This window comes from Colletotrichum godetiae (assembly GCF_030913485.1).
Source record: "Colletotrichum godetiae strain CBS 193.32 chromosome Unknown BDP55scaffold_65, whole genome shotgun sequence".
Classification (NCBI taxonomy): Eukaryota; Fungi; Ascomycota; class Sordariomycetes; order Glomerellales; family Glomerellaceae; genus Colletotrichum; species Colletotrichum godetiae.
The window spans coordinates 62,090-89,914 of record NW_026851313.1 but is presented as its reverse complement, the minus strand read 5'-3'; the positions used below and the strand labels follow the sequence as shown (position 1 = coordinate 89,914).

General features: G+C 55.6%; 9 protein-coding genes across 9 annotated transcripts; 3 read left to right on the top strand and 6 right to left on the bottom strand.

Annotated features, from left to right (window-relative positions):
• Positions 1 to 486: 486 nt before the first annotated feature.
• Positions 487 to 2,829, top strand: BDP55DRAFT_697921 (glycosyl hydrolase family 3 N terminal domain-containing protein; the record flags this gene model as incomplete). Its single annotated transcript, XM_060577736.1, has 4 exons — positions 487 to 812; positions 839 to 917; positions 983 to 2,357; positions 2,420 to 2,829. The coding sequence occupies 4 exons, from the start codon at positions 487 to 489 to the stop codon at positions 2,827 to 2,829; spliced, it is 2,190 nt and encodes a 729-aa protein (XP_060423825.1).
• A 2,307-nt stretch (positions 2,830 to 5,136) lies between these two features.
• Positions 5,137 to 5,898, top strand: BDP55DRAFT_733567 (uncharacterized protein; the record flags this gene model as incomplete). The annotated part of the gene is made up of 1 exon (XM_060580107.1): positions 5,137 to 5,898. One exon carries the CDS (start codon positions 5,137 to 5,139, stop codon positions 5,896 to 5,898), a length of 762 nt encoding a protein of 253 aa, XP_060423824.1.
• Positions 5,899 to 6,592: 694 nt separating this feature from the next.
• BDP55DRAFT_697920 (uncharacterized protein) lies at positions 6,593 to 8,425 on the bottom strand (the record flags this gene model as incomplete). The annotated part of the gene is made up of 2 exons (XM_060577735.1): positions 6,593 to 7,633; positions 7,691 to 8,425. The coding sequence occupies 2 exons, from the start codon at positions 8,423 to 8,425 to the stop codon at positions 6,593 to 6,595; spliced, it is 1,776 nt and encodes a 591-aa protein (XP_060423823.1).
• A 1,245-nt stretch (positions 8,426 to 9,670) lies between these two features.
• Positions 9,671 to 11,862, bottom strand: BDP55DRAFT_680712 (uncharacterized protein). The gene has a single exon (XM_060576130.1). It carries the CDS (start codon positions 11,692 to 11,694, stop codon positions 10,084 to 10,086), a length of 1,611 nt encoding a protein of 536 aa, XP_060423822.1. The 5' UTR covers positions 11,695 to 11,862; the 3' UTR covers positions 9,671 to 10,083.
• A 267-nt stretch (positions 11,863 to 12,129) lies between these two features.
• Positions 12,130 to 12,977, bottom strand: BDP55DRAFT_680710 (uncharacterized protein). The gene has a single exon (XM_060576129.1). The coding sequence runs from the start codon at positions 12,795 to 12,797 to the stop codon at positions 12,414 to 12,416; it is 384 nt and encodes a 127-aa protein (XP_060423821.1). The 5' UTR covers positions 12,798 to 12,977; the 3' UTR covers positions 12,130 to 12,413.
• Positions 12,978 to 13,853: 876 nt separating this feature from the next.
• On the top strand, positions 13,854 to 15,143 carry BDP55DRAFT_637247 (malate dehydrogenase; the record flags this gene model as incomplete). Its single annotated transcript, XM_060572976.1, has 3 exons — positions 13,854 to 13,898; positions 14,131 to 14,248; positions 14,305 to 15,143. 3 exons carry the CDS (start codon positions 13,854 to 13,856, stop codon positions 15,141 to 15,143), a joined length of 1,002 nt encoding a protein of 333 aa, XP_060423820.1.
• Positions 15,144 to 15,781: 638 nt separating this feature from the next.
• BDP55DRAFT_733563 (uncharacterized protein) lies at positions 15,782 to 19,884 on the bottom strand (the record flags this gene model as incomplete). The annotated part of the gene is made up of 3 exons (XM_060580106.1): positions 15,782 to 16,319; positions 16,373 to 19,446; positions 19,528 to 19,884. The coding sequence occupies 3 exons, from the start codon at positions 19,882 to 19,884 to the stop codon at positions 15,782 to 15,784; spliced, it is 3,969 nt and encodes a 1,322-aa protein (XP_060423819.1).
• Positions 19,885 to 20,917: 1,033 nt separating this feature from the next.
• Positions 20,918 to 23,164, bottom strand: BDP55DRAFT_563723 (uncharacterized protein; the record flags this gene model as incomplete). The annotated part of the gene is made up of 1 exon (XM_060570270.1): positions 20,918 to 23,164. One exon carries the CDS (start codon positions 23,162 to 23,164, stop codon positions 20,918 to 20,920), a length of 2,247 nt encoding a protein of 748 aa, XP_060423818.1.
• Positions 23,165 to 24,437: 1,273 nt separating this feature from the next.
• On the bottom strand, positions 24,438 to 25,249 carry BDP55DRAFT_637244 (uncharacterized protein; the record flags this gene model as incomplete). Its single annotated transcript, XM_060572975.1, has 3 exons — positions 24,438 to 24,591; positions 24,796 to 25,115; positions 25,202 to 25,249. The coding sequence occupies 3 exons, from the start codon at positions 25,247 to 25,249 to the stop codon at positions 24,438 to 24,440; spliced, it is 522 nt and encodes a 173-aa protein (XP_060423817.1).
• Between the last annotated feature and the right edge of the window lie 2,576 nt (positions 25,250 to 27,825).

The following is a 27,825-nucleotide window of genomic DNA, read 5'->3' as shown; positions in this document are numbered from 1 at the left end:
CCTACCATGGATCTTGGGAGGGATGATCAATACCAAGCCGCTGGATACTACTACCGAACATCCCGACTGAATACTATGGAGAACGGCTCAACTCTAATGCTGTCTCCTTAATGTAGACGCACAGAGCCAAGACATGAAGGGGCCAATTGGTAATTTATACCACGCCAACCAACTCGCCCACGGAACCAGACATGTCCTTGCCACGGGGCATGAGATCACAGGACATACCGAGCCTAATTTACGCAGATTGACCCTGCAGGAATGACGACCTCTCTCCCTCTTATGCGTACCCTCGGCAGCTTGGCTGGACACTTCTGGTTTACTGAACGGTACGGATCGTCACTGCCCCTCGAGTGGGGAGGAGAGCTCCCAAGCTCATGAGCTTCAGACCTCCGGGTAGAGAGTATATAAAGATCAAGGCCCAGGCTCTACACACTCCTTCATCCCCTCCCCGGTCACCCGTTCTTCACACTCCCTACATCCATAATGCATCTCCCCAAGATCGCATTCCTCGCCGCAGCGGCCACCCTTGCCAGCGCGCAAAACTCCACGGGGGGCGGCAGTACCCCCCTCCGCACCCCAGAATGGGACGCAGCCTACGCCAAAGCCGAAGCCGCCATCACCAAGCTTTCCCTCGACGAAAAGATTGGCATCGTCTCGGGTATCGGCTGGGGTAAAGGCCTCTGCGTCGGCAACACCTCGCCCGCGTCCTCCATCAACTACCCCTCGCTCTGTCTCCAGGACGGGCCCCTCGGCGTCCGCTACGCCAGCAGCGTGACGGCGTTCGTTCCGGGCATCCAGGCGGCTGCGACGTGGGACGTCGAATGATTCGGCAGAGGGGCGCGTTCAAGGCTGCTGAGGCGAAGGGTGTTGGTGTGCATGTTATGCTTGGCCCTGCGTGTGGTGCTTTGGGTAAAGTGAGTTGATCACGCCCTGCAGACTATCGTAGATTGAAAATTACTGACTGTCGAAACCTGAAAAGACACCAAACGCCGGTAGGAACTGGGAAGGCTTCGGCCCAGACCCGTACCTTATGGGCATCGCAACAAAGGAGACAATCGAGGGCATGCAGTCCGCAGGCGTCCAAGCCACAGCAAAGCACTACATTGTCAACGAACAGGAACTCAACCGCGAGACCATCAGCAGCAACGTCGGCGACAGAGAAATGCACGAGCTCTACCTCTGGCCCTTTGCCGAGGCCGTCCACGCCAACGTCGCGTCGGTAATGTGCTCCTACAACAAGATCAACGGCACCTGGGCCTGCGAAAACGACGCCGTCATGACCAAGCTTCTGAAAGAAGAACTCGGTTTCCCCGGGTACGTCATGACGGATTGGTTCGCCACCACGGGCACCGTCAGCGGCGCCGAGGCCGGGCTGGACATGATGATGCCCAACGCGAACTACAACAACGATCCCGGGTCCGTATGGTGGGGCCCGCAGCTCAAGACGGTCGTCGAGAACGGCACCGTCTCCGTGACGACGATTGAGGAGAAAGTCCGCAGGATCCTCGCGGCGTGGTATTTACTTGGCCAGGACCAGGGCGAGTACCCACCCGTCAACCTCGCGGCCAACGTCCAGGGCACGCACAAGGACAACGTGCGCGCCACGGCGCGGGACGGCATCGTGCTGCTCAAGAACGAGGGTGCCATCCTCCCGCTCAAGGCGCCCAAGAAGATTGCTGTCATCGGGTCCTCGACTGTGAATAACCCGGCCGGTATCAACGCCTGCTACGACCGCAGCTGTAACAACGGCACCCTCGGCATGGGATGGGGTTCCGGAACGGTAGACTACCCTTACCTCGTCGCACCGCTCGATGCGATCCGCGAGCGAGCGCAGCAGGATGGCACAGAGGTATCTGCCAGCAGCACCGACGACGCGCAGCAGGGCGCCACGGCGGCCGCTGGTGCCGATGCGGTATTCGTCTTCGTCACGTCGGACTCGGGCGAGGGATACATCACCGTCGACGGCAACATTGGCGACCGCAACACGCTGGACCCGTGGCATAACGGCAACGACCTCGTCAAGGCTGCGGCGGCGGTTAATGATAATGTGGTGGTCGTGGTTCACAGCGTCGGACCCATCATTCTCGAGACGATCCTCGCGCAGCCTGGTGTCAAGGCTGTCGTGTGGGCTGGACTTGGGTCGCAAGAGACTGGAAATGCGCTGGTTGATATCCTCTGGGGCGCGACGAGTCCCAATGGAAAGCTGCCGTATACGATTGGCAAGAGTGTTGCCGACTACGGCACTGCGGTTTCGAAGACCCTTGAGGACAACTTTGCGGAGGGTATCTTTATCGACTACCGCCACTTTGACCAGGCTGGCATCGAGCCGCGGTACGAGTTTGGTTTCGGCTTGTGTAAGTCTTCCTCTAAGACGATACTGGTTCTCACCTGAAAGCCATGCTAACACAATATGCAGCGTACACAAACTTTACCTATTCCGACATCAGCGTCACCTCCACAGCTACGTCCGGGCCAGCAGTCGGCCAAGTGGCCCCCGGCGGCCGCGCAGATCTCTTCGAGGTCGTCGCTACCGTGACGGCAACCATCAAGAATACGGGATCCATCGCCGGCGCCGAGATTGCGCAGCTGTACCTCACTCTCCCTGCCGGCGCGCCCCTTTCTCCGCCAAAGCAGCTTCGCGGATTCGAGAAGTTGAGGCTCGGCGAGGGTGAATCAGCAGTAGCGACGTTCAACCTCAGGAGGAAGGACCTGAGTTATTGGGATGTCGCAAGCCAGAACTGGATTGTGCCGGCGGGTACGTTCGCCATCAAGGTCGGCGCGTCGAGCAGAAACCTGGCGTTGGAGGGAGACTTGGTTGTGTCCTAGGATTTGTATATGTCTATAGCATATCGAATGATGCAATGAGACGAGACGTAACAAAACACACTACTTTGAAATGAGGCCCGGCCGGCGGGATGCTCATGTGAGGGATAATGAGGTTCCAAAGTCCACTCACAAACTGGCGCAGTTCGATCCACGTCGGGCCGGGTGACACGGGAATAGTGGCTTGGCGGAAGCGAACGTGCGGCGGAGCGGCCGTGGTTCCGCTGCGGCAGTGGACTCTCGCCGTCTCGCGTTCGGGAATGTGGGCGAACGTCTCCGAGATGCCGGTTGTGGACCTGTGGCGCAGGTACAGACTTCAGAGCCCCCCATCCCTGCTCCAAGCTCCCCAGCGCTCCGCGAGTGAGGCTCGGGCGCTGCCTCAATGAACTCTGAAAGTCACCCCCAAGGATTTGCAAGTAAAAAACCTAGAAATTGTTTCGACATGTTCTAGAAGAAAGCGGGGTGGGCCTCAATCTGGGCAGATTGGGATGCTACCGGGCTGATGCTTCTCATGAGTCGGCGACGAACAGGCGAACCTTGTTGCCGTGGAGCCGTGTCTGCCGTCTTGGCTGCTAGAATGCTTACGGACAGAGACTACCTTATAGTGTAGGATTCTTATAGCCGTGGAGAAGCGCGAAGGCCAGGGAAGATTAAGGTATTGCGTTCAAAACATAATGGTGATCTGAAGTTTTTCCAAAACAAAGGTGACTCAGGGCTGATTTGCGTCTGGCGAGGCAATGGGCGCGGTCTGAGGTTGTCTGTGGAGGCTGAGCTGGGATGAAGGTCATCCACATGCTTACTTTTGGTGCCTTGGGATCATCTCATGTCAAGATGCGAGTGTGGCCGAGGGTGGTGAACCGTGGACTAAAGATGACGAGACCGATTACGGAGGTATTGAGAGCCTCACGAAACCTCAGAATGACGTTGTTGAAGAGGACTACTGAGTATTGTGTTATGATTTGAGGTAGTGGTAGTTGGTTGTAAAGGTGAACACGCAATTGCGGTGGCTCTCCGGACTCGCCGACTGGCACCCCTAACGCCGAAGACCCGAAGCACGGGACGGAGGGTGACATGGCCCATCCCGAAAGAGCAAGTGGAGCCATGAAGGTGGGGCCTAGCGCACCGCCTCCCCCGAACTCACTCATTTTCACTTTCACTTTCACTTTCACTCTGGTCTCACGCTCACTCTCACTTTCAGTCCTCGCTCTGAGTGTTCCTAGTGCTCACACTCAATCTCAATCGTCGGCTCATTCCTCACCAGAAAAAAAAAAGTCTGCCCTATCAACTGTTGCACCCCAGTCGGCAATCTCGCATCTCCCCCGCCCACTTCGCCCAGGACCGACTTCGATATTCTTAGCATGCGGCTTGTGGGAAACTACCTGCCGTGCATTCGCAATCTGCCGTCTGCAGGTCCGGTAATCCACAACCCGCGAATAAGCAAAAATAAGGTGTGCTTGCAGATTGGGACGCTACGTACTGCTTGCCGTCTGTACCTGTATATCCGAACAACCAAGCTGAGAAAGTGAGATCAGGGCACAAGGCATAATGTCAGGGCAAACAATGACGAGCATACCTCTTCTCCCTCACATCAGACGTTCCGTCCCACACAGATATACCCCATTTCCAGACAGAGATCCATCTCTGCAGTACATGTGCAGGAGTACATCTCATGAGAGTCCCGTGACGGTACCCAAAGACTCGGCATCATGACCATCTGTCTCGCCCACTAGCGCCGCCAGACATGCACAGCCAAGGCACGAACACATTCAACGCGTGTCAAACCCGTCCCCGCGGGAGAAGACTATTGAACAGAATGACTTATCATAGTGAGGTACGTGTACTATCAACCGTTGGGGTGCTGAGCCCCGGGACCAAGTGGAGTGACCGTGAAGGGATGGACGCGGGAGCGAGCTTTGTACCTCCTTGTAGGACAGTTAAGTGACCCCAAAAGAGAGGGGCCGCCGCCTTACGCAACACCACCAGTGCCCTCAAGCCCGAACAACTCCGCCCCAGCGCGACCTTGCGCCGCTCCCGGGATCCATCCTCGTCGCGAAAGCCTTCTCTTCATGTCACAGTCATGCCTTGATCACCGGCCAGCTTGGACTGGTTCCCTTGTGAACCTGTTCAGACGACCGGTTTACTTAAGGCCGGTGTGCCCCCCCGTCTCCCATCTCTCTGTCTGGACCTATATTCTGTTCATCAACAACTCGCCACTTATACCCAAACCTCGAGCGATAATAAACCACTTACACACATTCTCACCAACAACTTCATCACCACTACAACACAACAAACACTCAACACCCTCAAATGTCAGCACAAGACTACTACGGCGGCACCCGCCAAAACACACACACACCCGGCGGTTCCTCCTCCCGCCACAGCCAGCATCTATCCGCAGGCCCCCTCATAGACCAAGCAGGCTACTGCCCCCGCTCCGCAACCTCCGACCGTCCCCGCTCCTCCTTCTCCTCCCTCGGCCTCCCGGGCTCTTCTTCCGGCTCATCTCACCACCGCTCCCGATCCTCCGGTCCACCAGGCTACGACGCCCAACTCGGCACAGGCCAAGAAGGCGAACGCGGTCTCGTCTCCACCATCGGCGGCGGCGCCGCAGGAGGCTACGCAGGCAAGAAGTTTCTGGGAGGCAAACTCGGCGCTGTGGCGGGGGCGTTGGGCGGTGCGGTTGTCGCGAATAAGTTGGAGCATCGGTTGAGTGGGAGTCACCACGGGCACTCTAGCAGCAGTAGCCACGGACACGGACATCATGGACACCATGGACATCATCACCCGCCGCCGCCGCCGCCTCCTCCTCCCCACTATGGAGGCCATCACCACCACCACCACCACGGCGGGCCCCCCCCGCCCCCGTACGGAGGTCACCACTACGGCCCGCCGCATCATGGTCCCCCGCACCACGGCGGTAGCCACCACTCCTCCGGTGGCTTCGGCGGGTTGGTCGGTTCGTTGATGCATCGTGAAAAGTCCCACGGAGGACACCACGGCGGTCCTCCTCACCACGGAGGCGGACATCATGACCACCACGGGCATCATGGCCACCATGGAGGCTGGTAAAAGACCACGCTGGATGATGACAATTTGATTACGACTGGCGTTTTTTTTGGGTTATGGGACTTTTTCACATGTAATGATTTCACTTTCTACTATATACCTGCGCAGCTATGACATTAGAGAGAAGAGGTGGACGTGTTGATATGGGAATGTTCAGGCGGGATACGACATCGTTGGCATCTGGCCTACTCAGATACCTTTTAAGCGTCTCACGGCGCGTGTAAATCAACTTGTATAAACCAATAATTTGCTTTCATTTTGCATGGTGGCCAAAAGGTCCCATCCTATGCGTGTGTGATGCTACTCGTGGCCTCAGCCATGCAATGCATATAAAATCCTGAATGAGAAAACTCCAATATTCAAAACTCCACCAGAGGTACGAGGCCCCCTTATGCTCCCCAAATGAGAACCCTTCCTCGTGTGAAGACGGGCGAAAACTCGGTCAACTAACTGCCCGTGTAATACTCAAAACCCGACCTTGGACGAACATTGCCCAGCGTGCAGGTGTGTATATATGTGCCCCAATGAAAGAAAAGTCGTCATCATCATCGCGTTTCTCCCAAGAACCTTGAATCATCGGTTCGAACGGGGCCAAAACGCGTGTGTATATGCAATTCAAACAAAGCAGTGCAGATCCCCCGGGTGATCATCCATGCAAAGAAAACGAAAAATAAAAAAAATAAAAAAATAAAGGCAATCAGACCCCTACGGTCCCTTCTGGTCGACTTCTCCCTGGAATCTGGATTTCGCCGTCATCGTCGTCAGAGCTGTCCCCCGCTTGCGCTACTTGATCAATCATCCGCTCAATGTCCGCGTCCGCCAAGCGTGGCCGTGGTCGTGAAGTACTCCCCAGGGCTGCCGGTAATGACAGTTGAGGACGCAGCGTGCTTCCGGCGGTCCCTCCAGAGAAGCTGGCACTTCCGTTGATTCGCCTCCTCATTGGCCCTCGTGACTGAGGTGAGTCCATGTCAATATCCATGTCGCTCACTGCCGTCATACCTCCGGGGCTCTTCTCAAAGCCCACGCGCTTTTGCGGCAGGGGCCGTTGCGAGGGCAAGCTTTTACGGGGTTGGGAACTCGGCAGAGCGTGACGATTGGGCAAATTGGACGCTGCCGATGCCGAGTAGTTGTGCTTCATGTTGGCTGAGTTTCCGGGACTGCTCATGAAGAGCAGTGATTCGATAGCGTCCTGCTCTCTAACGTTTTGATGAGGTGAGAAGAGGATCGGGTCGATGAGTGGAGTCCGGCCTAACCTCTGATTTGGCGTTGCATTGTTGTTCGGTTGAGAAGGGGTATGCGGTGAAGCGCTGTGTGAGTGGGAGAGAAGGGTTGGAGTATAGCGAGGATTTGAGTTTCGGCGTGGATTATGGCCTCCCATTGGCCTCGACGGCTGAATCGGAGCAGGCGGTGCAAGTGTAGGGACGTTTTGATTTTGTACGGGTGCTGGAGGTGAAGCAGAAGTATGCGCGGATCTTTGTCCCTCCTTCCAAAAGGACTCGTACGTTGCAGGGCTTGGGCCAGAGCTTGCTGTGGTGGCGGCACTGACAGGTTGATAACGAGCCATGTTGGCGCGAGGACTTGCAGACAGCTCTTGGCGGCCGTGCAAGGTGGAATGGCTAGAGGTAGGCGAAGCGGCTTGGGAGGCCATGGATTCGACCTCATCAATCGAATGTGATTGCCAGCCGTGATTCACCTTGAGCATTGCGTAGGAAAGGCGCGTTTTAAGATCGCTGGACCACTAAATAACACATGGGTCAGCCAAGGTTTCTTTTTATAGTGCCGCGTGCCAACTTACATCACCGATACTGCTGGCTGTAGTCGAAGCCATGCTGACGGTGCTCGTATTCCTCGAGTGTCCCATCCGGACAGGAGAGGTGTTCTCCTTAAGAGCACCGTCGGCCATTCGCTTCCGAGCAGTTGCCATTACATTGTCCTCGGCCAATTTGTCCTGGGCGGCGGCAATGTGGGATAGTTGGAGTAATTGCGACTCTTGGCTGGAATCGTGACCGTTCAGGCTTCCTCCTGGCATGTCACCCTGACTGGTGGGGGGCGTGAAGACGTTGGCGGGTTCGGCGGACAGGCTCGAGGTCTGCGAGTCAGAAGATGGGAGCGGTCGCTGATGGGCGGATGGAGTGAGCTGGGAAGACACGGAGGGTGCAGCAATTGATATGGTCTTGAGCGGTTGGTGATCGGCTATGCGAGGAACATTATTTGATGTTACGAAAGGTTGCGAGGGCTGCTGGTAGTTTGGCTGGGGTTGTTGGCCGTGTGCGTGGACGTGGACGTGGTTATGGAGGTTGTGGCGGTGGTTCGCAGTCGCGTCGCCCGAGAAGGATGCGGCTTTGTCGTTGGGGAGCGCGTCGGATGAGGCGACGGTCTGGGGCCGGGTCGAGGGCTGCAGGGCACGACGAGCGGCTTTATCCGGTAGCAACCCCGTGTCTTGCAGACTCGCAGGAGAGTGCATTTTGAAGTGTTGTCGGTCGGATTCGTGTATGTGGCCCAGCCGAGGCGGGATGGAGGCAGAGTCCATGGCGGACAGACTGGTGATGCGCCGGATTGAGGTGCGATGATAGAGGCGTCGGGCGGCCGGCAGGGGGAGGGAGCAAGTACGCCCGAGGGTGTATACAAACACCGCTGAGGACTATATACGGCAGCGAGGCCGGCGAGGGGAGGGTAGAGGAGGATTTGGTGGTCGGAGGTGTAGGAGTGACCGAAGTGACGGGTGAGGGTTGCGACGAGGATCGGGTGTGCGGTGTGGTGGAGGAACAGTGCGGTGCGGGTGCAGTGCTGAGTGTGGTGTTAGGCTGTGGTTGTATACGCGGACGACACTAGGCAGGTCACACATGCGGTGGTGTCCGCTGTCGAGGCATCTGCTAACGGTCGCGGATACCTAAGGTTAGGCCGACTTTACGCAGTAGAGGGACGATAATTAGCTGGGGGATTGATGGACAGGCGGGGGGGAGATGGAGTCTGGGCGGGAGGAGCAAGAGAGGAGCGATAACTGAGGTGGGCTGGGGTGGTGGTGGTGGTAAGGGCGGTTTACGCGGTCTGCGTCGCGTTATTTTCGCCCACCTTGTCTTCGGTTGTTCTCTTTCAAAGTCCCCGTATGTCTTTTTTTCTGCCCAGGTGTGTCCCGTTTGGTGGATGTGTGTGTGTGTGTGTGTGCGCGTGCGTGTGTGTGTTTCCGTCGGATCCCTTGCCCATGGATTGTTGACTCTTGTTCTGGCCCGTTGTTCTGGGGGAGTTTCCAGTGTCTCTCGGCTGTGTCTTGCAGCGGCTTCTCCACTGTAACAATGGCGAATTCCCCCCTTCCAGTCCTCCTAACCTAACGCTCTTGGGGTGCGTTTCGCTAAACAGACGGGGACCCCAGTCAGTGGTCACGCAAGAGGATGCCTATCTTCTCAAAGCGAATAATACTCTGTTCAGAAAACAAAAGTGACAAAAGAGTGAACAAGAAGAATGAAGTGTGCCAAAGTGTTGCAGTGGCGCTGATGTCAGAACTCAGCCAATTAGTTATTAGTAGGCAGGTACCTGGAGCGAGTCGTGGCCGCGCCTACCAGAAAAAAAGGACACCCGACCGAGGACGGGACAGCTGTGGCGGCAGAACTCGAGCGACTGCGACACGCCCGGCTTCCCGCTCGGCCTGACTCAGCAGGTCAAAGACACGAAGTCACATGATGTTGTACCAAAGTACCTTTTACCACCACCACCACCATCTGTTCGTCCATCCGGGTACCTTTTCCTCACCTCGACGGCACCCTTCCTTGAACCTCTCACAACAAACTGAATTCCCGGAGCATCATGTTTGCTCTTCATCAAACATCAACTTGCTATTCCAGGCCTTGTCTATGTTTGTGATTGGGCCATCCACCGGATACCCTGGAGATCAAGTGTTTTTTGCCCAAGCCCAAATGTGAACCGAGCATTCGACATCTAATTGGTATCCGTACGGATGATCTATCTCTATCACTACGGAGCAGATGGGTTCTATCGGATCCCCCAACCATGTCATGTATACAACCGACCAACTGCACCTCCGTCACCGCTTGACAATGCTTTGTTTTAAACACATTACTCCCCGAGGAATGCGACATGTCTCATCTATAAGAGACTCTAACCCAACCATCCAGCATGCCACATGTTGAGGATCCTCCACACTCCTGGCTCCACGACCACTCCACAGACAACTCAACCGCACGCTGGCTCATCACCCGTCGCCGAGTATCCATGCGCCCCGCCATCCAATATCACCGCTTCATTATCCCCAAAGTCGTCCTGTACCCTCCTCCACTGCGTCTTTCTGTCCTTGCGGCCCTCCAGCTGTGCTCCCTTCCCCTTGGCATCCCACACCGGTTTGATCAGTCCTCCGAGTAAAGGATTCTGACTGAAGGCACCGCCGCCACCACCACCACCACCCTGTCCACCCTGTCCACCCTGCCGTTGGCTAGCGAGGCTGTAATTCTCGTCCACATCTTCATCCACAGCAACATCCTCCTCGTCCGGCGTCGTCGGCCGTTCCACAGCTGCCATCTTTCTTACCACCTTCCCACCCACCACGTCAATGCTGACCACCTGCCGTCGCTTCTCGTACTCGGGCTTCGCATTCCACTCAATCTCGCGGAGAATCTTCTGCTGCCTCTTGAGCTCCCTGGCACGGTCCTCGGGCGTCGACCAGATATTGCCTCCGCTGCCAGCCATGGCCCCGCTGACATCAAAGTCAGCCGCCTCGTCTCTGACCGTTGTTCGCCGCGCGTTCTGCGCCTGAAAGTTCAACAGCTTGTCCCGGTGCTCCTTTGCCTTGGCCTCCGCCTCGGACATCTTGTGCTGGGTAAACGGCGCCGGCTTCTTGCTGACCTCGGCGCGCTTGTGAGCATCTCTGTCGGCAGCCATGCGCTCCTTTCCTCGCTCGGACTTGAGCTCCCGTATCATTCCTTGAACATCCTCCGATGACAGTAGAGGCGTGCCACAGAATGTGCATGGCCCGAGACCCTCCTTGACACAGATGACCTTGCCACATGACTGGCAGTTGGGCGCTGCCGTTTGCAGTGGGTGCCGTGTAGCAACACAATTGCACCTCCTGGCTTTCGGGTCGTCGCCCATTGTCGGGTTCGTCGTCACCTCCAGGGACCTAATGGCAGCATCCAGGTCATTGAGGGCCGTGGATGCACCCGCCATTGGCGTACCGCCGGCAATCGATATCTTTGTAGGTTTCGTCGTAGGCTTGGGAGTAGAGGATCGTGACACGGGGTTCGACTTGGGCTTGGCCTTGACGTCGGAGATCAAGTAGCCTCCGGCCGTTCTTTGCTGCTGTGGGGGGGGAGCTGCGCTCTTTGGTGGTTGTTTGGAACCCGACGACGGAGCCCCCAATTGTGGAAAGGCGGTGCTGATGCTGCTGCTACTGCTCTCCGCAGCCTGAGCTGGCTTCTTCCCTCCATACCACTCATCCTCCTGCGACTTTTTATTGTAGCTTGCCCCCGGAGGAGGCGCAGCGTCTATCTGCCTCGCAGCCGGTGTGTGTATGTTGGCCTTCTTCTTCTTGGGGCCTCGTGATGTCCTTGGTGCAGGTTCAGGGGCACTTGAGCTGATGGAACTGGATTGGGGCGCTGGGGCCGGCGTCTTCTTCTCTTGTCGTCGAGAATTAAAGGAAGATATGAATTCGACAGCCTGTGGGGAGTCGCCTAGCAAGTCGTTGAAGTGGTTTGCGGCTTCGGATTTCGACAATGTGTTTGCGTAGTCGAGCATTTGCTTCAGCTCATCCTCGGGGAGAGGCAGCAGGCGGGAAAGCTGCGCCAGAGACATGTTGGGAGCTCTATATCTCTTCTTTTGGAGTGAGTTTTCGAGGTTTTGACTGCTGTTACTCGATACGTGATCGCAGTTGTTTGGGGATGGAAGAGAGAGTGGCTGTTGTCGCAGCAGTTGAGATGTTCACGGGTTTGAGAATGATGATGAAATTGACAAAAGTGGCGGGGTCTTTCTTTAGCTGATGTTCCTGGAAGCTAGCGCCACAGCTCCCCCGCGACGGTCAACTTTATGGTGGGGGTAGCGCTGTGGCCGGCCGGCAAACCCCGCTGCATCGCCGAAGAGTCACTCGGCGTGCTGAGAGCTCCTCTGACACCGGACTGGGGAGAAGCAAGATTGTACCTTGAGCATTGACCAATTGTAGTTTATTAGCCAATATGTTCATATTTGACAGATGTATAACTGGGTAGTTCTAAAGTCAAGAATACCGAAAGTGCTCAAGGCAAATTGCTGGACAGCATATCGAAGTAAATAGAGGACAATGAGTTTTGCATGTATCACAAGTTTTGGTGTAGGTGCTGACTAGCCCATGTCTATTACCAGACTCGGTCATATGTACCTTAGATAAAGACACGTCTAGAGAACCTAGTCAAGCTGTCCTTCTGGTCATCTCTGGTTTCCCATGCGTGATAGGGCAGAGCTTGGCACAAGTCGATGAACGTTTCTAACAACTCTCGAACAGTCTGGTGTTCAGCCGGACTATCCTACATCATGAGTACCTAGGGCATCCTCAGATGCAGACCGTCGCCTCCAGACTTGATATTGTAGGTTACGGCAGTGGAAAGACACAACATCATCGGATGCCACAGACCGGGAGGTGCTAGTCGGAGCCGGGTGAAAGCCGGCTGCAAGGCGCGGGCCGTACAAGACTGGCGGGTCATGAGGTCATGAGTCGGCGCCGGTTGCGGCGTTTTCAGAACTCTTGCACACCTTTTCGGCGGCGCAGGAAAAGGCAACATGCGCACCAGTGAGATGGTGTGGTCTGGCTTCCCCAATTGTGTGTGTACATCCTCGGTTTGCTTCATGGGTAGGGCCAGGGAAGACATGCATATCTCGAGTAAGGCTGTCTGAGAAGATGTCACATGAAGCAAGCCGGTTCTCATCGACAGTGCAACATGTTCTCCGACGGATGCTGGGGGATCCCAGGGACGGCCATCCGTCCACCCATTGCGTCCGTTGCCTTTCTTGTACACTAATATACAACAGTAGTAGTCGAGAAGGGTAATTCGTACACTTCAGCAGGCTTTACCGTAACCTCGGGTCGAGGGAAGCATCGATGCGCGGTTGTTTACTGTGTAGCTATCATCATGCACAGCAGAAGTGTTGCAACAGTTGTATCTAGAGAAGCATGTGCCACCATGATCAGACCGTCCGTCCATCCGAGGGTGTCTAAAGGGTGCGGCAGTGTCGACTGCATCTCTCGTTCCGGGGTTCAGTGGCAGCTGTGGAGGGTCGGGGACCAAGCTCGGCGATGGGAAGCTGAGAGGAAGAAAAGGAAGGGAAAAAAGATGCTACAGAATGCACCGCAGAAGCGTGTGGAGTACGTATCCTCTCCGGCGTTTCCCCGTAGTCTTCCGGGTGGCCGTGGCGCTAGTCCCAGATTGGAGTTGGCGTGGGGTTTGTTCCTGCTGTTTTTGCTGGTGAATCGTGATCACTCCTGCGGCCTGCCCTCGCACCTCGCAGCCTCAGGAAAGAAGAAAGCAGGTCCCGGTCAGTCAGCAGTGCAGTCCCTAGGTACTTTTTACCCCGTAGCGACCCTGGGACTGGAGGGCAAGAGCGAGCCCGAGAAGGAGACGGGAAGGAGCAGTGAGTGAGTGACCACCGGGAATGACGGGGGAAAGAGCTGGCAGGCCGCAGTGGACAGTGAGGTGGACACCTGGACGGCCCATCTTTTTCCGCTTCACCCACTCGCAAGGCCGCATCCTCCCATTCCCGGCCCCCCGTCCATCCACTGTCTGTGGCTCCCGTCCGCTGGGCTGTGACCTGTCCAGTCACCAGTGTACGTACGGAGTACGGAGTACTCGCTGCTGCTGTGTGCCTGCCAACTTATTTCGCGCGCCTCATAAATTTTTAAACCTCTGCTCTTTTCCTTCCTCCTTCCTCCATCCCATTTGTGTACCATCTACCTACTACACATCCCCCTCCTCCTCGTCGCAATCATGTCTTTCGTCCAGCGCCGCATGTTCTCCGCCTCGGCGAGAAGCGTAAGTTACCCCTTAGCTCGCAATTCCTCATTACCTGTGCATCAAGCAGAGCTCTCCTCTCCATAGCTCCGAAAAGCCGACCTCGGCGCCCGGAACTGAAGGGAGACACAGAGCTATGAAGCTTCGTGATGGTCCAATGTCAACAAAGACATATGCATCATCACCACATTGGCACCCACACAAACAAACAAATACGAAGACCATCCAGCTGACAACATGCCTTCCCCTATAGCTCTCCAAGGTCACCGTTCTCGGTGCCGCCGGTGGTATTGGCCAGCCCCTCTCCCTGCTCATGAAGCTCAACCCCAGAGTCACTGAGCTCGCTCTCTACGATATTCGTGGAGGCCCTGGTAAGCTCGTCATCATCTCCCTCTTCCTCTGCAGCACCCAATTGACTCTTCCCCAGGTGTCGCCGCCGACATCTCCCACGTCAACACCAAGTCCGTTGTCAAGGGCTACGACCCCACAGCCACCGGCCTCGCCAGCGCTCTCAAGGGCGCCGAGGTTGTCCTCATCCCCGCCGGTGTCCCCCGCAAGCCCGGCATGACCCGTGACGATCTCTTCAACACAAACGCCTCCATCGTCCGCGACCTCGCCAAGGCCTGCGCCGAGTCCTGCCCCGACGCCAACATCCTCGTCATCTCCAACCCCGTCAACTCCACCGTCCCCATCGTCTCCGAGGTCTTCAAGGCCCGCGGCGTCTACAACCCCAAGCGCCTCTTCGGTGTCACCACACTCGACGTCGTTCGCGCCTCCCGCTTCGTCTCCGAGATCAAGTCCACCGACCCCAAGGACGAGAACATCACCGTCGTCGGTGGCCACTCTGGCGTCACCATCGTCCCCCTCTTCTCCCAGTCCAACCACCCCGACCTCTCCTCCAACGACGAGCTCGTCAACCGCGTTCAGTTCGGTGGTGACGAGGTCGTCAAGGCCAAGGACGGCGCTGGCTCCGCCACCCTCTCCATGGCCTTCGCCGGTGCCCGCATGGCCGAGTCCCTCCTCCGCGCCTCCCAGGGCGAGAAGGGCATCGTTGAGCCCACCTTTGTCGACTCTCCCCTCTACAAGGACCAGGGCATCGACTTCTTCTCCTCAAAGGTCGAGCTCGGCCCCAACGGTGTCGAGAAGATCCTTCCCCTCGGCAAGGTTGACGCCGCTGAGGAGAAGCTCCTCGAGGCTTGCTTCGCCGACCTCAAGAAGAACATTGCCAAGGGTGTTGCCTTTGTCGCCTCCAACCCCCCCAAATAAGTGCACACTCAGTCACTTTGTTGTAAACTAGGGGACGTGTTGTAGTAGATGGAAACCACACACAAATGGTTGAGCAGGGTTTGGAAACAAACAAAATCACATCCCATATTTGCTTTTTCTTTTCCCAGCCAAGAACCGGCTTCAAAAGAGAAGGAAGGGAGGGATGACGAGTAGACACAGAAGCGCACACAAAAGGTTGTGCACTTCTACTCGTGGCATCGACTTTGGGTCTGCCTCTGTACCATAAATCTCAAACACGCTTGACTTCAAATTCTGTTCTCTACATTCTTGTGATATGTCGTGATACGTCGTGATTTGAGATTGTCCAGGATTCTTACTTTTTCAACATGTATACAAGAGAACGCCCCAAAGTTTCCCGTTGATAAAGATCGTTTGAGTGACGTTTGACCAAGGTAGGCTTCGTCCCCTTGTGATGGCTATCTATGCCTCGTGTTGCAAACAAAAGGCTACCTTATTAATGACATTGAGGTGTCAGGTCACACAGGCTAAAGGATCGAACACTTGTACGCACATCTCATTCATGCCCATTCCCTATCATACAATTTCCTCTCTCCACAAGTATTGCATGTCTAACTTCTTTTTGGTTGCACAATTAGTCTAAAACCCCGACCTCACATCTACTGCCTTTGTCGGCCCGTTCTCCACGCCTCGAGCTGTTGGCGGCGCTCCTCCACCTTGCGCTCAAACTCGGCCACCTTCTCCTGCGCCTTCTTCTCCTCCTCCTCGTCCTTGATCTTTTGCTCCGCCGCCTTGCGCACGCGCTCACGCTCCAGCTGCTCGGGTCTGCGAGCAGCAATGTCGCGGGGGCGGAAGTCGGAGAAGAGGTTCTTGAGAACGACTTCAATGATCCAGCAGGCAGCATAGTCAATAACCATGATGCCCGTCATCGTCATCTTGAACTCATCGCTAAAGGGGACCAGCTTCATCTGCTCATTGATCTTGGGGATGAACTCCATGGAGCAGGAAAAGGCCAGGGCGGAAACACCGACAATGCCGTAGAACATGCCCTTGTTCTCGCGAAGACCCTCACGGAAGGGACGTCCCTGGTAGTTGATGGCGAAGGTGCTAATCTGCTGGATGAGCTGAAGCAGGTAGACGGCGCTGTTGAGGAGACTGGGCGCGAACTCGGCCTCGAGATCAACGTCACCAGAGCGGCTGTTGCATTGTTAGTCTTGGCTTTGGGAGGATAGTAGTAGTATTGAACTTACGGCTCAAGTCTGTCACAGAATCGGGCAATGTAGATGAGAGTAACGACGTGGACGGCGAACTGTCCGAGAATCGAGCCAATGATGTAAAAGTTGAAGATGTTGGGCTGGGGACGCTCCTTGGAGAGACCCTCAACAACGCGAGCACGAGAGATGGACAAGAAGCAGACGCTCATCAGAATACCGCTGATGGTGTACTGTCCGTCACCGAACTTGATACCCTCAAGGTACAATACACTCAGACTGTAAGCGCTGATGAGGCAGTTGAGAGCGAGAATCTTGTACGTCTGGATGGTCGCGACAAGTGTGCAGCGGCCCTGGCGAATAATGTTGGGAACGGCAATAACGTTACGAAGCTTGCTGGTGAAAGGAGCAGCAACGGAGGCGTCACCAAGCTTCAGCGTAGGAGGCTCATCGTCACCCATTTCCGTCTCCATCAAGCTAGAGGTCATCTTATCGGCAAAGCTAGCGGCGTTCGCGGCAGCCTTGGCCTGACGAGCGGCCTTGGGGTCGTTGCTGTTGAGAAGCTGCTGAGCACCAGGAGAAGTGACGGTCTCGATGGGCGCACTGACGCCGTTGGCCTTGAGCCACTCTTCAGGGCTGACGTTCTTCTTCTGGGCTTCACGCTCGACGGCCTTGGTGAAGTGAGGGTTGCTGGTGCCAGGAGGATACAGGTGGGCGATCATGACGGGAACAGGGGGTGCGGGCTGGTTGAACCTCTTCATGAGGTCAACCTGCTTCTGGTAAATCTCCTTCATCTTGGTGTTGCGGGAGTGCTCGGCGATGCGAGTAAGGTCATCCATAGTGCCGTTGAGAAGAGCGATACCAATGTGAGCCTGCTTGAGAGCGCCAACGTCGTTGGTACCGTCACCAGCCATCAATGTGTAGTAACCCATGTCTCGGAGGCCCACAAGGATGTCCTCCTTCTGCTTGGGTGACACACGCGCGTAAACCCATGCGTGACGGAGAATCTGGCGGAAGCCGACTTGGTCCTTGAACTTGGCCAGAGCGTATCCGGTAACACAAAGATCGTTGTTCTCAATGATCTTGGGGTCAAGAGGCTTAGAGGGATCGGCAGGGATAATAGTCTTCTCGTCAACGCTGCGCCAGACAAGCTTGTCGCCGCCCTCGTTGTCCTCGGGTGCGTCAAGAATCAGGACCTCACGGTCGACAATCTCAACGTCGCGGGCAACGTAAACAGCTGTAAGAGGGTTATCACCGGTGATCATGACGACACGGTGACTGCTCTCGTTGAGCATCTGAACGGCTTGCTTCGCGTCATCCTTGAGCGGGCAGGAAAGAACCAGAAAACCGGCAAAGGTGAGTCCGGCCTCGACGTTGTCGCGCTTGAGGTCGTTGATCTTCTTGCCTCCGAGTTCGTCGTCGACAGTAAGCTGCTTGTAGGCGAGTGCAAGAACACGAGAACCGCGGCGGGTGAAGTACTTGTAGGTCTCTTCATAGTCGGCAGGGACGATGGAGAGTCTCTTCATGATGGTCTCAGGAGCGCCCTTGACAGCGACAAAGGTACCGCGGATCCTGTTACCAGCCTTATCGGCACCGTTCACAGTGGCAACGGTACTCTGTCTCTTGAGGGCGGAGGAGAACTGGAAGCGGCGCTTGATCTGAACAGTTCCGCTAACACCAGTAGCAGCAGCTGTGGTAGGCTTGCTGGCAAGGGTGTCGTTTCTACCAAGAGTCCAGCCGAGAGAAGTTAAAGTGGCCTTCTCCATCGGGTCGCCAACAACTTCACCCTCGTCGAGCTTGACGAGTGCATGAGCAGTGGCAAGAACCAAAGTGGTGTCCAGGCGGATTTCGTTGACGGGAGTCATGGTTGAGTGCGCACCATCTGCCTCGCGAGGGGTGCCTGTGCCCTCTTGACCCAGTCCCAGGCCAGCAATACCCTCAACGACCAAGTCCTCGCCGGTGAGGGTACCGGTCTTGTCGAAGCAGGCAATATCAATGCGGCCAGCGTAGGGAATACGGAAGGGCTCGGTGCAGAAGATGGCAAGCTTGGCCAGAGCTGCCAAACTGGTGTTGACGGCAAGACTGAGTTCCATGGGCAGTTCAGGAGGAACGACGCTAGTGACGATCAAGACGCAGTCAAGCAGAAGCTTGGAGCGCTTGCGATCCTTCTTGACACCTTCATCCCAGACGTACCACGAAGCGGCGATCGCGAAAATAAGAAGGAACAATATGAAGAGCAGAGCCTCTACATTGTTGGCAGAAACACGCTCAGTGGAATAGATCATGGTGCGGACAAGGCTGCCTTGGGATGTCTCAAAGCCAGTCTTTTGGACGATAGCCATGGCGCCATTATCGGGAGGGGGCGGGACGCCGGATGCCAGCTTGGGCTTCTCTTCGTCGGGGTTGCCGTGGGTGATCTGCAGAACCTTGGTACCACCCCACAAGAAAGCGTTCTTGTCAAGACCTTCGGGCTCGATGGGAGCGTCGCTGGGGCGAAGCTGTACAGAGTCCTTCAGGAGAGGGGTGCTCTCACCAGAGAGCATAGCCTCGTTGACAATAGCAGTTCCCTCAACAAGCAGCATGTCGCAGGCGACGCCGCTATCTTCCTTGGTGCGTCCGACGGAGACGAGGTCGCCAGGCAGAAGCTTGTCGCTCAGGACTTCGGTCCACTTGCCCAAGCGATATACGTATACATCATAGGGCTTGATGCTCATGCCACGGAACTCGTTGAGGGTACGCTGGCGTTGCCAGACGACGGTGCTCTCGAAAGCGACAAGCATGAAGAGCGTAAAGAGCGAATAGTACCAGTACTCGTCGAGCATCCAGAGACCAACACAGAAGATCTGGAAGACAAAGAAGGGCGCGACGGCGTGCTCCTTGAAGAGCTCGGTGAAGGTAGGAACGGGGATGTCGAAGGCGTTGGCGCCATAGTGCTCCTCGATCCTCTTCAGCTCGGCTTCGGTTGTGATGCCCTTGGACTGCTGGTAGCGTCCGATCTTGGGCTTGGGCTCGGCATCGATATCGTAGGCAAGGGTTCGGAAGGACTTATCCTCGGGGAAGTAGATGAAGCGGCGCTTCTGGAACAAGAACGAGGTGTTGATCTTGCCGCCAACCTGTACAGGTGTTAGTATATTGGGTCAGTTAGGCCGGAGAGTAGGAGAGAAGAGGAATTCGCTTCTTCGCAACGGGCTTACCTTGTCGCGGACGATTTTGCAGATTTCGGCAGAGCCGGCGTTGGCAACGGGGATGATCTTGACGAGCTCTGCCTCATCAATTGACTTGGCGCGTGTGGCAGTAAAGGTAGCTTGGAGGTTGACGCTCCAGTGGGTGCTCAACCAGGCGAGGGACTGAAGGGTGACGATGGAGCCGATCCACACAAAGGTCCATTCCTCGGATGCGATGTGCTTCTCGTAAAGCTCGGCGGTAAGGTAGTAGCGCAGGAAGATGGGCCAGACGATGGCAAAGGGCCAGACGTAGGCGTGGAAGTAGGTCGGTAGAGGCTTCCACAGCTCGGCCACCTTGATCTGAGGGTTGTCCACGAGAGGCGCCATGGTGGGCGATCGCGCGCGATATCGTGGATCAAGCGACAGGAGGGCGGACAAAATGAATGGAGACGGGCTGTTTGTCGGTTGATGCTATGTCCCTTGTTGCATCGACAGTGGTTTTCTCCCGATGATGCAGATGGAGCACAACAAAGAGATGTTGCGATGTGTGAAGGTGCAGCAAAGGAAGTTCGAGATGTGACCCGTGGCAGAATCAGGGTTGGTGGTGGTGGTGCTGCTGCTACCTTCCTTACTGTGGGGTCTCGCGTTGTTGGCGGCGGAGAAGTGAGCGGCGGAAACTGGAAGCAGAAGCCAGCCGAAGGCAACAGATTTACGTACTGTATCCGCAATGTCAAAAAAAAAAAAAAAAAAAAAAAAAAGCCAGGTGGTGGTTATCTGTCACTTTTTTCTTCCTTCGCGATGGCAAATTGGGAAGCTGGGGCACCTGGGGAGGCCACCCACAGGCCACCTTACAGCTGGCGGAGCAGTCTAACAGGGGGCTCTTTTGGCTCTTTTGGCCTGATGTGGCCAGTCATCATTCGCTTGCAGTGGCTCGTGGGGTACGTAGCGTACGTGGACCCTGCTACCAAGTTCCCTGCCTTACCTAAGCAATGCATCCAGGCCCTTAACCTTAGATTTCCGCCGTGATGGATCTTCAGGAGGTTGATCCGTGCCGTCGTTCCTCTTTTCCCCGCCGCCCAGGGAACTCCGCCGAGGGGCCCCGCCGGTTGAGGACCCCGACATTCCGTGTCACTTCTGATACTCCGTACAACCTAGGTACATCACTTCATGCGAGGAACCCATTGCAAACGGCATATCAATATAAGTTTTATAGATTTAATGAGGCTGATCCTCGTAGAGAAAATAAGGAAATGGTTAAGTCGTGATATATCGTCCCCGGAAATAATTGTCTTGGTGTAGACATTGTCCATGTTGCGCCCAAAACATCCATTCTGCCCTCTATGCATTCAATACCCAATACCCCAAATGCAATACCTAATCCTTTCTATCCGCAGCCTCCCCCATCATATCTCATTCATGTTTATTCAGATATCCCAGCAATGACACTGCGTCGGTTGGCTCGACCAGAGGGCCAATCTTCGTAAGTGGCTTCCTGAGATGGCTTTGGTGGCTTAATGTAGTCCGAGATCCTCTTCGATACGCTCCCCTGGTGTCGAAGCCCCCTTTTCCCATCTGCCCCCACACTAGCGCTGTGAGAGAGACTCGGCTTGCGTGGCGCCTCGCCGTAAAAGCTTGCCGAAATCAAGTTGCGCTCATCGTCTGCCGCGCCAAACGACATCATGCTTGCACGCTTGCCAGCCCCCGTCGAGTACTGCGCGCTGCTTCGCTTGTTGTTAACACTGTTGCGTTGCGCAGTAGGAGCATCGCCCTGTCGAGCCGCGCTCCAAGGGTTGTCGCTATAACCGTAGTGCCCGGAACGTCGTGCGAGGTTCCGCCACATTTGCGCGTGATATTCGCGTTCGGCAACTTCAGCGTCTGCCACGAAACGTTCGTAATCCGTCGGTTCGCGGCTACCAGCCTCTTGAGATGGAGTCTCTTGTCCAGACTGCGGACGACTGTGAGACGAGATGGGCCGTGGCGGTGCCGATGGCGGCTCCTGCTGCTGCTCTGGCTGGCTTGGCGGGTCAAATGGCGCTTCCATCTCGACTGGGGAAATTGACTTTGGCGGTGTGAGGTCTCTGGCGTAAGGGTCCGATACAAGATTGAAGCTGTGTCGTTTGGATGACAACGGCCGAGGAGCATGGGGTCTTGCAGGAGCCTTGCCGTTCGTCGACGACGTATTTGAAGTATTTTGCAACAAGTTGTGCTGTTGCTGCCAGGGGTCGACCGCGACCGGTTCTCTAGTGGTCACCACTTCAATTTCGCTGCTCTTAACGATCTCGAGACGCCGGTGCAGTTCGTGGGGAGGCGGCGCCTCATACTTGGAAATCGACATGTCGCGTGACCTGCGCTTCTCGGCAGTCTCTGCGGATGGCGTCCGTTGCCTCACCAGAGACTGCTCCGGCTCATTTACCCTGGCGGCGGCGGCGGCCGTTATTGTGGCCAGAGCTTGAGCGCCGTCACCCGGGTCGCTGCCAAAGGAGAAGCTATGGCGACTGTGGCGCGACGTATTTGTGTAAGTCGTGCGCGAAAAGTCAGCCGCGGCGTGTTTGGGAACATAGGCCGTTCGCGGCGCCGAGGCTGTTGCCGGTGTCTCGGTAGTGGTCACGTTATCATCTCCAAAATCATTGGCGCCGGATCTCGACCAGAACCTCTTTCCGAAACTCGGTTTGGATCGCGACTTGAGCTGCGTCGGCGCATTGGAACTCGAGGCCTGCATGGTTGACTGCTGTTGGGGAGGCGACTTGGGCTTGGACGGGTTGGCGACGCCGGCAGTCTGGGTCGCGTTCGTCGGTACTTGCTGTGATAGTGTAACTGGACGTATGAATCGGGGCACCGAGGACTTCAAAGAGCCTCTTCGCGCATCCAAGACAGTCTCACTTTCGGCAGGTGTTGGGTGCGACGGGTTCAACATGAGCGGGTTCATCAGTAAAGGCCGTGTCTGCGTCTCGCACTGCTCCGTGGTCCTCTGCTGATCGAGTACCACGGACGAATCTATGTTATCGCTGCCGGCGGAAATCGACGTCTTCTTATTCTGAGAGTCCTTGTCCTTGGAAGCCAATCGTCGTCGCATAAGCCGGTTCAGCAGCCCTGTCTCGTCTGCCGCAGGTGCAGCACTTAATGACGACGGGGTACCGACACCAAGACTTTGCGCCGCTGCCGGTACTGGACCTGTGGCAGTCGCGGGTCGGCTTGTCGCTGGCGGCAGCTGCAGCTGCGAGTTTTCGTCGAGCCCTGGCAGCGGTGCAACGAGACGACCGTTGTCAGTGTAACCCTGAGTCTGAATGTGGGCGACAGGGGGGGCTGGCCATGCCCGAAGCGTGTTCTGGGGATTGTGGAGTTGGAGACGATGGCGCATCGGGGGTTGCATCGGCATGGGTCTTTGTGTTTGCTGCTGCTGTCGGGATGGCGGCGGTGTCGGATCTACCTGTGTCTGCTGATGCTGATGTTGCACCGGCACAGCTTTCTTGTCAACTTGCCGGGTGGTAATGTGTCGACTAAGAAAGCGATTGAGCTTGTTCTTCACCCCTATGGCAGGTTGGTTTGGAAGGGGGTTTGCATGAGATGAAGTATCCTCCCCGTCGACTGATGGCTGTTGCGCCGCTTGGGAAACGGGGTGGAAGTAAGAAGGCGATGCTCCGAATGAAGAGCTTGTCGTTGCGATCATAGACGTTGGCCTCCGTTTTGTTCGAGAAGCAGAAGTAGGAGCGGCATCAGTCTTTTTGATGAGTTTCGACAACCGGCGGGATTTACTTGCTGATGTGGCTGCTTGATCCTGGTTTTGCTCCCTGTCTTGCCTCTCGCCCTGTGTTGTCTCTTGGTTTTCTTCCAGGGTTACCGATATGGCTGCATCTGGCCGCCAGCTCCACCGATTCTTGGTCAAACGGCGCGATGAGACACTGGTAGCGCCGCCCTGCAGGTTTTGGTCGTTTGGGACGTCGACCTCGCACGAAATGGGCTTGTCGGGAGAACGTGCTAATGGCTGAGTGCTGCTCACCGCATCCCCTCGGAATGAACTTCTTCGTGGCCCCGCTGACCATGACCATCGATTAGGGTTGACCATTTTGTAGTAAACGGGCTGGCCGTCGTGAAGTTCGTTCCACCTGGACTTTATTCGAACTTGTGAATCAGCGTCAAGCGTCAGACTGCCAGCTCAACTCAGGCGTCCAATCCCATCCAGAGGTGGATCACCCAAAAAGCGTATCAGCTCAACGCAAGGAGCAATATTCCCAGAGTTGGTGTGGTGTGTGGCCGATCCGAGAATGCGTCTGGCCGGATCAGTAGTCGGGGTCCAATCGGCAAGGCGAGAACAAAATGGTCAGAAAGCGAAACGACGAATCAGAAGGATGATGAGGAGTGTCAGCAGCAAGCAACCTGGCAAGCTGAGATTGATCGATTAATATGAAAAACCAAAAGTAGACAGCTGTGTTCCCAACCTGGCGGACGAGGGTAGAGATATGACTGAGGACGAGTGCCCTACGAAGCTAGAAATAGCGAGGCTCTGGAAGATCCATGAGGCGTTCGTGCGGGCGAACCTATGACTTGAAGTGGTGGCACTTCTTCCAAGTCGAGAAGTACTCGGCAAGTACCTGTCCTATCCATCATGTAATGTAAGTCGTCCGCCTCGCCATCGTCTTCCGCATCTTCCGTAGTAGCCCCAGATTTTGGTATGCACCGAAGCATCCCCCACGCAGGCAGAGCAACTCTGCTGATACTTCAGAGTGCAAAACAATCCAGAAAACGGCGCTTGTTAACTGAACGACAAAGGGAAAACAAGCCCCGTGTTGCTTAAGCTTTGACGTGATGTTTTGAAGCGGCAGCAGAAGGAAAATCCGATCAGCCAGACGTGTCTCCTGAAGCGTCCAGGCGTGGGATTCTTGGTAGCGTGTGTGGTAGAGAAGAAGGAGACTAAGGTAGGTAAGACGCTCCCACAAGTGCTTCTAGGAGCCAAAGCGCCACCCAGCGTAGGCAGATATTGAGAGCTTGCGGTCCCAGCCCAGCGTCAAAGAGTCCGCTAGCGTCTTCAGGAGAGTGTCAAGAAGCGCAGAAGCGGCTCTATATGTAGAGACTTGTAATTCTTCAAGCGGACAATGCCTGCCGAGAAGCGCTAGAAGTCATTTGCCAATACGTCATGAAGATGCTCCGAAGAAGTGCAGCTCGCACGGATGTATGGTAATTTTGGAAGGTCATTCGCAAAGTTAGGTGAGCCGGAGCCGCGCGGAAACCGTCTTCTCCATGGATAACATCGAGGGTTATCGAAGCTGTGGTGATGGGTATTGACTGAGGTTTCTCAGGTACCAAACGCCAGCGTATGCCAGAGAACCACCGGATTTGGATTCGAGCATGATCGACCACTCCAACGTCCACATTGTTTTGTTGTCCTCTGATGTCGTCTGAAGTGAGACAGTGGGCAGTGTTGGCCTAGCTTGTCCAGGGTGGTCAACTATGTCGACCGCTCGATTGAATTCTGGAGAGGGAGCGGCAATTGTGACTTTTCGATATTCCCACGTCCTTGGCCTTTGGCTCGAGCGAAGGCCAACACGCGGCAAGACGCCAATATGTGTGCATTTGGATTGCTTCCTCTTTGTCGACGAGGGTGCGGGGGCGTCAAGCATTGGCTAAAGCACCCCAGACCGTTAGACAACGGGATAGCAGAGACAGTTTCTTTATGTCGTGAACCTCGTTTTTCTTGCGTTATACTTACACCGGAGGTAATGAACCGCGATCTCGATGACGAGAGGTGTAAACCCATTTCTGGGTGGCTGATAATTCGATTGATGCTTTCCCATCAAGCTAGACTTCTCGAAGACGTCATCAACAAGTCCACTGAGACGGTAGGGTCTGGAAACGCATGGCCACACGGTGCCTATCCTCGCGGGTTTGAAAGAGGCATGAGGCAGGTGAGACTCGTGGCGTTCCACTGGGGCATCCCATTGGGGGCGTATTCCTCGTAGGTATCCATATGCAGATATCCGTATAGCGAAGTGCCCACCTATCTCAAGCGGAGCTCTCCACAAGAGACGAGTGGGATGTGCCGGAAGGGGAATGGAGCTCAGCAAGGAGCTTGTCCGGCTAAGCTCGAGAATGCCCTGTCAAGTAAGGGAATCTGAAGAAACCACTGCAATGGGAATAGCCTGTATATGTACCTAGTTGAGGTAAGCTATGACAAAGTTCGGATTGAGGGCCGACGAAAATAAGGAAGCTGGCAATGCATCGTGGTCACTTGAAGTTGAAATTTGGTTAAAGGAATATGGGTAAATTGTAACGGAACAAGGTTGAGTGCGAGTTGGCCCGTGAGTGCAGTGCAACAGCGGGCAGGGATCGCCATCAAGATCCAAGATCGTCCCTTCCTTCCTTGCTTAGATGGAGGAGCCAAGGTGAGCAGGTGCAGGTGAGATCTGGACCACTTCACCTCGGAAAGGAAGGCACAGAGTTCGCTCGGTGAAGGAACCGACCACCTTGACGCCACCTCAAGTACCCCAGAAGCCACCAACGAGGCAGTGCCTACCCGAGGGAATGGGAAAGAGCCTGGATGGTAATTTCGGCATCGTCCACAAGTACCACGGTACCTACCCCAAATTCCCAATCACCTACCTTACCTAAGGCAGGTCCATTAGACACCCGTAGCGTGGACACGTCGTTCACTATCTTAGGTAAGCGCCAATTTCCCCAGTTCCCGACAATGTTCCTGCCCCCGTCGTCTGTGTTGGAAGGTGAGAATGGTGGAAGCCACCTGTGGATGGGGCGCAAGTCCGGTGATTTCTAGCGGGCTCCACCACCACCACTCCGCCCTTTCCTTCTACCCCGGGAGCGAATGACATCCCGGCTCCCACCAAGCTTTCTCGGTCAACGACTCCTCACCTCCCACACCATCCACACCTAGGCACCACACCTCCTTACCAATCATCAACAACACCGAAGTCGACTTTACTTCACAACCAACCACTCAACACCCCTCGACACCCTCCAGGTTTTTCCAGCTTCCCCAAAAGCGCCACCGCCACTCCCTCGCCCGCTATCTCTTTCGTCAAATTTATTCTTTTTGTCCCGTGTCTCGCATATGCCAACAAGCTTCAACTTCACCCTGATTAGCATATCCTATTTCATGGGCTAGGGTGCCATGGACGGGAATCCCTGCTGCTGGCTCCAGGGACGTATTGTCCGGAAACGCATAGCTCGAACCATGGCGGCCACCTTTCAGAACTGCTTGACGAACCACCACGTGTATCTGATGTGATACAACAACGTCCCTAGCACGTTCAGCAGCTTTCCCGGCAAAACATCCAGCCAACGACTCATGGCCATTGTTAGTTTCAATCTTGACAGGTGGAGTAGGAAGCAAGCTTGGGGAAACTCGCCTACCCAAGGTAGTACCTAGTCTGCCAGGCCTGGCCCGACGAGCTAGAGTCTTTTTCGGGCTACTAGGACATCCCATCCACGCCCTTGTGATACTTCATCGTGTGTTGTTTCTTTCTGTTCTCGCTTTTTAGCAAATCATGGCCCAGGAACCTAAAGGCTGTGGCAGACACTTGTCCTGAATGGCATGATAACTCGTGGCCGCTCCGAGTCGATATGCAAGGCTCGGCACTTGAAGCGGGCAGACCGACTGTATACACATCCAGACCAAAGGTTCGAGGAAACTCTACTCACGCCTCGTAAAGGTTGCGAACCCGAAGATTCGAGGTTCTAGAGTCTGGACCCTTTACGGCCTTCCAAGTTCCACACAAAGTATCAAGCGGCAAAGGTGGACTTTCGCCTCTCGAAACGCTCTTCTGTTGGCCCATCATGAGGCTGCAGATACGGAGCTGAAATCTGCCAGAACGTGCGCCGGCCGAGACTACTGCACTCTCGGCCCACGAATCGTCTCACCGACTTGAAGAATCCCCCAGGCTTCCATGCCAACCTTCAGCCGCACCTCGATCTCACGGATGTTGTTCTTGTCTCGGAGAATACACATCGTACATGAGTCCCACAGCTCGCATCCCTCGTGACCCCCCGCTTGCTATCCGGGCGTCGTCAGAGCCCTCATTTTGTCTCGGGACAGCTCGTTGGGGTCTAGTCCGTCTGCCTCACGATGGGCTCATTTCCCTTGCTGCTATCACTTTGCGATCCAAATCGTACGGGATGTAACGGGCCATCTGGCGCTCGCTCACGATGTGCCTGATCCTTGGACTTTGACGGACCGGGGACCCCTGAAGGTAGGGCTCGCCATCGCAGAAATACCGACTGTTTGGTTCTCATACGGTCGTTTGGGAGTGGCAACAAGATTGGCGCCCATTTGCCTTGCAGACTATTGACAACTAAGTGGTTCCAGACAGCCTAAAAGTC

Coding starts and splice junctions, on each gene's coding strand:
- BDP55DRAFT_680712 (XM_060576130.1), bottom strand. CDS start 11,694: ATGTCTCTGGCGCAGCTTTCCCGCCTGCTGCCTCTCCCCGAGGATGAG.
- BDP55DRAFT_680710 (XM_060576129.1), bottom strand. CDS start 12,797: ATGAGAACCGGCTTGCTTCATGTGACATCTTCTCAGACAGCCTTACTC.